This window comes from Gossypium hirsutum, chromosome A02, assembly GCF_007990345.1.
Source record: "Gossypium hirsutum isolate 1008001.06 chromosome A02, Gossypium_hirsutum_v2.1, whole genome shotgun sequence".
NCBI classification, from domain to species: Eukaryota; Viridiplantae; Streptophyta; class Magnoliopsida; order Malvales; family Malvaceae; genus Gossypium; species Gossypium hirsutum.
The window spans coordinates 24315061-24325318 of record NC_053425.1 but is presented as its reverse complement, the minus strand read 5'-3'; the positions used below and the strand labels follow the sequence as shown (position 1 = coordinate 24325318).

Genomic DNA, 10258 nt, shown 5'->3' with positions numbered 1-10258 from the left:
GGTGTTAATTAGACTGAGGCGAGACAGCTTACTTTGGTGTATACGGCAAGACATCACGAGGACAGAGGTGCTAAAAAGAAGGTAACTCTGATATATGAGGATGATATGGAGATTCTCGTGGTTAGCAAGTGTCGAGATTACCTCTCCAATGTGATCTCTGCTCTAGTAAATGAAAAGTTAGTTCAAAAAGGGAGTGAGGCATTTTTGGCTTATGTGCATGACTCGAGTTTCATAGAATCTTTTGTTGGGGATATTTAGACAATTAGAGAATTTCTAGATGTTTTTCACAAAAAAATTTCGGGTTGCCTCCAGATAGAGGTTGAGTTTGATATTGAGATATTTCCTGGTATAGCTCCAGTGTCTATTTCCCCTTACCGCATAACACCGAATGAGCTTGTGGAATTGAAAGCACAGCTTCAAAAACTTCTCAATCGAAGGTTTATCAGACCTAGTGTATTCCTGTGTGGAGCACTAGTTCTTTTTGTGAAGAAGAAAGATGTATAATTTCTAATCTCTAGTGGACCTCTCAGTAGGGTTCGAACCCAGATGGAGTTCTGACCATCTATCAGAGAAAAAAAACAAATGGATCTTGTAGGATTCCCAAGAAATTCTTCGATTTCTTCTGGAAGCAGATGATTATTCATCCGCCTCTCACATTTTGTGAATAACCGGGACATTGAGGAATATCTAGAAAGGAACTTAGGGAATCGGCCTGATTCTATCTCCATTCGTTCCATTTGAAGAAAGAAAGGATCCCAAAGAATCGATCTTTCTTTTAGTTGTTGAATCTCTCTTTGATTGACCAATGTGTGATATTCCGAATCCTCATTACTAATGGAATCGAAATGATCTCTGGATTGATCAGAAGATCCTTTCAATTAGCGAGAATCCATTACTTGAACAAAACTAGATCCCTTTCTTTTTTTCCTAATCATTTTTTATATTGTTTTTGTAATGTAAATTCGTCTCTTCCTTTTATTTTTATTTAGCATTATCTCACATGGATACAATTTAAATGGACGAATTCATTAGACCAATCATTTCATACAAATAAAATATCAATATCAGTATTTGACTGAGCTAAGTTCATGTAATTTATTTTATTATTGATGAAAAAAAATTCTTTTGGTCAATCATTAAATTGAATGAAGAAATCGACTGAAATGGGACTATAAGGATGTGTGTGGATTATTACCAATTGAATAAATCGATGGTAAAGAATAAGTACCCACTTTCGATGATTGACGATTTGTTCGATCAGTTTTGTGGGGTATTTATATTCTCAAAGATTGATCTTTTTTCTGGGTACCATCAGCTAAAGGTTAAAGAGGCTGATGAACATAAGGCTGCCCTTTAGGACTCGTTATGAGAACTATAAGTTCCTAATCATGCCATTCTGTTTGACGAATGCTCCAGATGCATTCATGGATCTTATGAATCGGGTTTTCCAGTCGTATTTGGATTGGTTCATCATGGTTTTCATCGACGATATTCTAGTATACACGAAGACAGATGATGATCATGATTAACATCTTAGAGTAGTTTTGATGATACTCCGGGAGAGAAAGCTCTACACTAAGTTGAGCAAGTGTGAGTTCTGGTTAAGGAAGGTCACTTTTCTAGGACATGTGGTTTCTATTGAGGGAATATGAGTCAACCCTCAAAAGATTAAGGTTGTGCTTAAGTGGAAACAACGTAGGAATGTGTCGAATTTTTGAAGCTTTCTAGATTTAGCGAGGTATTATTAGAGAATTTATTGAGGGGTTCTCGCTTATCGCAGCTCCTTTGACTAAATTGTTACTTAAGAACACACCTTTTGTATGGATCGATGAGCAACAATTGAGCTTGAAGAAGCTCAAATATGTTTTGGCTTAGGCACCCATTTTGATACAACTTGAATTTAGTAAAGAGTTTGTGGTGTATAGTGATGTTTCTCACATTGGATTGAGCTGTGTTCAGATGTAGAATGGTAAGGTACTGGCTTACACATCCTGATAGCTTAAGTCACACGAAGGGAACTATTCCACACACAATCTTGAGTTGGTTGCAGTAGTCTTCGCTTTGAAAATCTAGAGGCACTATTCGTATGGTGAGTTGAATCTTACTCAAGAATCTCCTTACTCAGAAGGAGTTGAATCTTAGGCAACGTAGATGGATTGAGTTGCTTAAGCACTATGACTACACCATTGAATATCATCCTGGTAAGGTTAATGTTTTTGCCGATGCTCTTAATAGTAGATCGATGTCTGATTTGAGGGTGATGTTTGCTCGCCTAAGTATATTTGATGACAATAGTTTGTTAGCGGAGTTGCAAGTTAAATCGACTTGGATTGATTAGTTCAAGTTAAACAGTTAGTGGATGATTCTCTAATTCAACGATTTTGACAAGTTAAAAAAGGTAGGAGTTTTGATTTTGGGCTGAATAGTGATGGGTTCTGTGTTTTAGAGGTCGGGTTTGTGTGCCTATCGATGCTAAATGGAGGCAATCTATTCTGTAGGAAGCACATTGTAGCCCATATGCTATGCATTCCGGTAGAAATAAGATGTATCGAGATCTCCAAAAGTTATACTGGTTGCGCGGTTTGAAATGGAGGTAACTGATTTCATCTCTCATCTGATGTGCTAGTAAGTTAAGGCTGAGCACCAACTATCTTCAAGTTTACTTCAACCATTTAATATTCCCCTTTGGAAATGGAAGCGTGTAACTATAGAATTCATTAGTGGGTTGCCATTGACACGTACTAAGAAGGATTTTATTTGGGTCATCGTGGATCATTTGACTAGGTCTACTCATTTTATTCTGGTCAAGATAGACTATTCTATACAGAAATTGGCCAAGCTGTATGTTTCTGAGATCGTTAGTCTTCATGGGGTTCTGGTCTCGATTATCTTTAATAGGGACCCTCGTTTTACTTCTTGATTTTGGAAGAAACTTCATGAGGCTCTAGGTACTCGGTTGGACTTTAGTATTGCGTTCCATCCTTAAACTGAAGTTTAAAAGATTAGAATGACTTGTATATGAAAGGTATGTGTATGCGAGTAAGAATATGTTGAAAAGAAATGAAACAACTTGGTGTATTATATGATGTTATTAGTTGTTTATTGAGTATGCTTGGATTGGGAATATTATAAATGCATTTGAATGATATTTATGTAGGTCTATTAGTATTTGAATTGTTTAGTGAATGATGTCTTGATTGAGAGCATGGAAATGTTTTCAAATTTATGATTTTAGTCATCTGGGTAAAAGTATCGATACCTAGGACTAAGGTATTGATACTTGACTAAATGAACAATGTTTTGAAAATGGCAGAATGCCAAAAATTGAATCGATACTGATTATAATATTGATACCTATCATAAAAGTATCCGTATTTGTTACTTTCATATCGATGCCTAGTTCCAAATTTTAAAAAATTTTAGATTGGTCCTAAATAATGCTCGATTCTATTAAATTATGTTTGTATGCTCGATTTAGTCCCTACTTTACTAATAACTTCTATTATACATGAATTTGGATTTATTTGATGATTTTAATTGAATTCAATGTTATAATTTGTATGTGAATATTTTGGTGTTTGCTGTAGCATTCCGTAACTCGGGTCCGGCAACGGGGTCGGGTGAGGGTGTTACATTGATTGAATGCATATATCTAATTTAAAAATAAATAATTTTTTTGCCAGATGCAAATACCTAACAATTTTAATAACTCATTTTAATAATCTAAATTAAGTGCAAATCTTGGGACTAAGTTTTGGGGACCTAGTAAAAATTTCAAAAATTTTAAAAGTTTAATGAGAATTTAGAAGAAAAAATTGGCGGTCAATTAAAATTTTTGTGAGATTAATGAGAACTTTCAAAAATTTTAAGAGAGTGTAATTAAAATTTTCAAAAAGATTAAAAGGTAAATGAGAATTTTCCAAATTTGAGGAAGCCTAATCAAAATTTGCTAAAAACTTCGAGGGAAAATGAAAATTTTCAAAAATTTTGAGGCTAATTAAAATAGTAAAAAATTTTCAAGGAATAAATCAAAAATTCCCAAATTTTGGGGGAGGGGGGCGAGCAAGGCCCCCTAGGACCCCATAAGTATCCGCCTCTGCTGTAAATCCCACTTTTTTTTTTCTTTCTACTATTAATGCATCAAATAGCAACTCTGAATTAAAAACGAAATTCAATTCCAAGGCTAAAATCTTTTTGAACACATATTTGATTCTTTGATCTTTGATTTGAAAAAAATTTGCTAACGAGAATAGCATTGGAGATTGAATAAAGAAGGATTCTTTTCAAGGAATAACTAAATTAGCAGTAAAATTTGTATACCATAACTTCTTTTGTCAATTGAAAATGGACTCAAATTTCATTAGATTGTAATACCTTCGTATAAAAAAACTTTGAGCAAACACAATCATTGTAATATTGAAGAAAAAAAGAACATTGATTTCGGAATAGATAAAAAAATCATGTTAGTGGCCATTATTTCTTTTATAGATCCTTTAGGAATATATTTGTTTTCTCATCCTCTATTTGTTTTGTTACATTCTTTTTTGTTAAAATAATTTTTGAATTATTTATTTTGAGGTCCCTTCTATTATTTCAAAATAAAAATAAAAAATCTAACAAAAAGTGACACATGACAGACACCTTACAATTAGGCCACATGTCCTAATAACGTACCACATTAATAAACAAAATAAAATTTTAAATACTAAAATAGACATTTTCAAAATAAATATACCATATTAAAAGGTATGATAAAGTACAGGGACTAAATATGATATTTTATTTTTCTTAGGCTCTTAATCCCAAGTCCCAAATCATATAAGCCAAAAAAAAAAAAAAAAAAACAATCGCCAAACATCTACAGTGCCCCTCAATATATGTTATAGATGATTAACATAACAAAATTTAATCATAGAAGATTATTATTTTTATATAATTTCCTTCCTTAATAAAATATCATTATTCTATATCACATTTAATAACTATTTTATATTTAGTCTAAACATATAATTTATTAATTTAAATACTTTTAGTAATGAATTATTATATTTAAATTTAATTATTGTATTATTAAAAAAATTATAAAATTTTATAATATATTTTAATTAATACATATAATTAATTTGTGCTTCGCACCAGTAAGAAAATTAATTTAATAGATAAAAAGTAAGCTTTTGGAATTTAAAATAAAGTGAGCTTGGTTAAAGATTAACCTAATGTGATGCTTAATACTATTGAATAGTTGATATTAGACCTGATTATGGGTTAGAGTATCCATTTAGGCCTGAAAGTCTGTCCGAAAAGTAAGAGAGTTTGAGAAAAATATAGCCCAAAAAATAGGGGTGAGCATTTGATCAAATCAAGTGAAAAAATTTCAAGAGTCCTATTTTATCATCCAAACTCTATTTGAATTTTTTTCGAATTGAGTCAAGTGAAATGAAATTCGAGTTGAGTTGAGTTGAATCAAGTGAAATTGTTCGAGTTAAATTAAAAAATGAAACATGTCAAATTAAAACTTTGCTAAAGTATAATTAATTCAATGTTAGAGCACATAAATTTGAAACCATATAAATTTGAAAACTTTTTCAAAACAAAATAATAAAAAATACTTTAGTATGATAAATTTGAATCATTAATTAACTTATTTAGCTCCCCAAAATGATTATTCTAATTTTTTTTTATTTTTTAACTTTCTTTATATATTGTTTATATTTTTTCTTGAAATTTTTATAATTTTTTAACAAATATAAAATTTGGAATTTTTATAAATATTTTAAATTTTAAATTTTTTTGAATTTTTGAAAATTATTTTGAATTATTTTATAATTTTTGTTGAGAAAGGGACCAATTTGCTCATTGTTAAACTTGACAAGGACCAAAAAGGTATTTACACCACTTTGTTATTCAAATTATTCGAATTATAAAATTTAACTTGATTCGAACTTGAAACGCAAACTACTTATTCGAATTGACTCAAAATTCAATCTTTTTTGTTTTTTTAATCGAATCAAGTTTTGCTCATTCCTACTAAAAATGAGCTTAGACAAAAAATAATGCTCATTTTCTAAACGGACTAGGCCTCAAATAGGTTTTTTTTACTTGAGCGCGACATGAATCAGCTGTTTCACTATTGCTTTCTTGTCATTTGACATTATTTTACTACTATTTTGTTTTTATTGTTTAGGTATAGTATAATTCTTATTTTATTGTTAAATTTGCTATTATTTTTAGAGACAGATGCTTGCTAAGTTGCAACTATCTTAGTATTACTTAAGTATAAAGACTTTTGCTTAATATATTTTGAATTTATTATGAAACATTTATTTTAATGTTTTTAATGTATTTGATATATTATATTTTTTAATTTGTTTTTGTATAAAAAAAATCTAAAAAAAATTAATATGGACAGGTCAGATCAAGCTTGAGATTAACACTTTTTATTTGGACCGAACTTAAACAAAACTTTAAGTCTAATTTTAAGTCGAACCGAATTTGAACTTAAAATTTTAAGTCACGATGATCCAACTCATGATTAAATCTAAAAAATATATGGATAAAGAATATTAGGTCAGGTTGACGTTGCGCATGACCATCCCATTTTTTGTTCAAAAACTATTTTGCGATTATTGTAACACCTGATTTTTTACTTTAATTTTATTGAATATACAAAAGTCAAAAAGAAAATTGTATAGGTACAAGTCAATCGGACATATTTTGCGGTGAGCAAATTATTTTGTATTTGTTTCTCCCATGCATTGATAGAAAGAAAAAGAAAAAACATAATTAGGATAGCTTTTGGATAGAATTGAATTCGAGCTGAAATTTCAAAAGTAATTTAAAATAGAAATATATTAAAAATTTGAATAAACTCGTGAATTACATTATAATACTCAAGTTCAACTCACTGTTTGAACTTAATTCACGGCCAAGAAAGCTGTCATGTGTTATTGGCATGGGCAAAAAAGTTAAAGAGACAAGTTGTGTTAAAATTGAGGGCAAATGAAAAAATCAAAGCTCGAGTGAGTTGAGTAAACGGTGCATAAATATAACAGGAGTTGTGTTTACATGTGCAGCTGTTATAGGCTGACTTTTTGTTCTGGTTGCACATAGATATTCCCAATTTTTTGAAATTTTTGAACTAAAATTTTAGTAATTATTTTAAACGAAAAATTAATTTAGGTACTGTTATTCGATTTTTAAGTTAAACTAAATAATATTATTGGTGGATATCCAAATATGCTGGCCACCCAAATTTGATACTTCAAAAGAATTTTAATAAGAAATTTTAAAAAAATTAAAATGCTAATGGGTTTATTTATTTGAATCCAAATTATGGTAAAAATTATTTTAATAATAGATTTGAACACTCTGAATTCATTACCCATTAAAATAAAAGGTTAAATATTAAATTGTGGTTCAATTTTTTAGGGGTTATTCACATAAGAGTTAAACTTTTCAAAATACTTACGCCAACTTATACAAAAGCACTCTAATAAGAGCTAAATTTTTTTAAAAGTGATCAAATAAAACCTTTTCAAATGTCATATATCAAGTTTAAAATTATGATTTTATTACCTTCAAGCAATATTTGATTTATCTGTCACGTATTTTATTCTAAATACATTAAAATTCATCTAATTTTTACTCAAATTAAGCTAAAGTGTATGAAAAGTCCTTATTTGAATATTTTTATAAATGTGAGAAACCTATATGAGATTTTAAAAAGGTTGAGCCAAATTTGAAGATTTAATCAAAATAAAATCAACAATTAATTTTTGTACCCAATTTTAATAAATAAATATTAAAATTCTAAATTTAAATATTATTCAAATGTAGAGTATCTAAATGTGTAAAAAAGAAATGAAGTATCACCAAAAATGTATATCGGTATAATTCCTTACATTATATCATCACCACGGTCAATATATAGGAATAAATGCAATTGTTATACGGTACATCGTGCCTTACAAGTGTTATACATAAATTACAAGTAAATGGGCATGAGTTTTGGTTAAAACAAATAATAATGGTGCCGGCCATTGTTCTTTCACTAGAAGAATGACTATGACGTTAAGATTAGCTCAATTACACGTCTGGGAAATTGGCTGGATTAAAATCAAAGGGTTTCTCCGATCCTCATCATCTATATATATAAGAGCACATACTCGAAGTCTCTCTCATGTTCTTGAGTAGTAACAAGACAAGATATTGAAAACAATGGCGTTTTGGCGCATTTCCATTTGTTCATTACTTTTACTCCTGCTATCTTCTTCAACGATGGCAACAGCTTCCATTTACAGACTTAGAAAAAGACCAACTTCGAGTTTGATCCAAGAAAAGTTTATCCAGTGCTTTACTGGCAGCTCCCAGTTTTATATACCGCTCTCCACAGCCTTTTTTACCCCAAACAATGCTTCGTTTACCTCTGTGCTGCAGTCGACATCACAAAACCTCAGGTACTTGGTGCCTTCAATGCCGAAGCCGGAGTTGATCATCACACCACTGCATGAATCCCAAGCCCAAGCTTCTGTCATTTGTGCAAAGAGGCTCGATATTCACCTAAGAGTCCGTAGTGGAGGCCATGATTACGAAGGACTCTCTTATGTATCCCAAATTGAATCACCTTTCGTCATTGTTGACCTCTCCAAACTGCGGTTAATCAAAGTTGATATCCAGGACAACAGTGCTTGGGTTGAAGCTGGTGCCACCATTGGTGAAGTTTATTATAGAATTGCTGAGAAAAGTAACATCCATGGCTTCCCTGGAGGTCTTTGTACTAGCCTAGGCATTGGGGGGCACATCACCGGCGGTGCATATGGTTCAATGATGAGGAAATTTGGCCTCGGTGCTGATAATGTCATAGATGCTCGAATCGTGGATGTTAATGGAAGAGTTCTTGACCGAGCAGCCATGGGAGAAGATCTTTTCTGGGCAATTAGAGGAGGTGGAGGTGCGAGCTTTGGGATTATCCTTGAATGGAAGATAAAGCTAGTCCCAATCCCAGCTACTGTGACAGTTTTCACTGTCACCAAGTCTCTAGAACAAGGTGCAACAAAGCTCCTTTATAAATGGCAAACTGTCGCAGACAAACTTGACGAAGATCTTTTCATTAGAGTTATAATTCAAACGGCCAACGCTGGGAAAAACAATGCCAAAACGGTGACGACATCTTACAATGCACTGTTTCTGGGCGATGCCGAAAGGCTACTCCGAGTAATGCAACAAAGCTTCCCTGAACTGGGTTTAACACGAAAAGAATGCACTGAAACTAGCTGGATCAAATCGGTGCTTTACATTGCTGGTTACTCGAGTAACACTCCTGCAGAGATTCTTCTTCAAGGTAGGTCGACGTTCAAGAACTATTTTAAAGCCAAATCAGACTTCGTTAAAGAAGCTATACCAGAAACAGCACTGGAAGGGCTTTGGAAAAGACTGCTCGAGGAAGACAGTCCATTGATGATATGGAATCCATATGGTGGTATGATGGGCAGGATTTCCGAGTCCCAAATCCCTTTCCCACATCGGCAAGGAATCAAATTCAAAATCCAGTACTTGACGCTTTGGCAAGTTGAGGACAACAATGCATCCAAGCATTTCGATTGGATTCGGAGGCTATACAATTACATGGCCCCATACGTTTCAATGTTTCCCAGAGGTGCATATGTGAATTATAGAGACCTTGATTTGGGGATGAACAAGAATATCAACACAAGCTTCATTGAGGCTAGCCTTTGGGGAGTCAGATACTTCAAGGATAACTTCATGAGGTTGGTCAAAGTGAAAACCAGAGTTGATCCAAACAACTTTTTCAGGCATGAGCAGAGCATCCCGCCTCTTCCAGTTCAAGCTAGATATTAGGAATAATGCTCATTTTTGTCCTTAATTTGTTCTCTAATAATGCTTGTCTCAAAAACTAAAATAAAAAAAGTTTTCACTATTAATATATACTATAAAATGCCATTGATAATAATTATATCAGTAAATAAAAATATAATGATCAAATTTTTAACTAATTTTATTTAGATTTAACAATTAAACTATCATGAAACATTTTATGAAATATATATAATGGATGGAGATATTAATATAAACATATGAACAATAATTAGATATATAGATATATTAACATGTTGCAATTTATATAAAATAAATTATAAATGTAATTTTTTTTTAAATTTATAATATTCTGAACACATAAAATTATAACATAAAAAACAAACTATAAAATAACTATGTCTAATGCACAACAAATCAATGG

General features: G+C 31.6%; 1 protein-coding gene across 1 annotated transcript; it reads left to right on the top strand.

The window, feature by feature from the left end:
• Positions 1-8173: 8173 nt before the first annotated feature.
• Positions 8174-9960, top strand: LOC107951045 (berberine bridge enzyme-like 13). Its single transcript, XM_016885937.2, has one exon. The coding sequence runs from the start codon at positions 8218-8220 to the stop codon at positions 9856-9858; it is 1641 nt and encodes a 546-aa protein (XP_016741426.1). The 5' UTR covers positions 8174-8217; the 3' UTR covers positions 9859-9960.
• Positions 9961-10258: the final 298 nt, after the last annotated feature.

What these genes read in the sequence shown, in the direction of transcription:
- LOC107951045 (XM_016885937.2), top strand. Translation starts at nt 8,218, where the DNA reads ATGGCGTTTTGGCGCATTTCCATTTGTTCATTACTTTTACTCCTGCTA.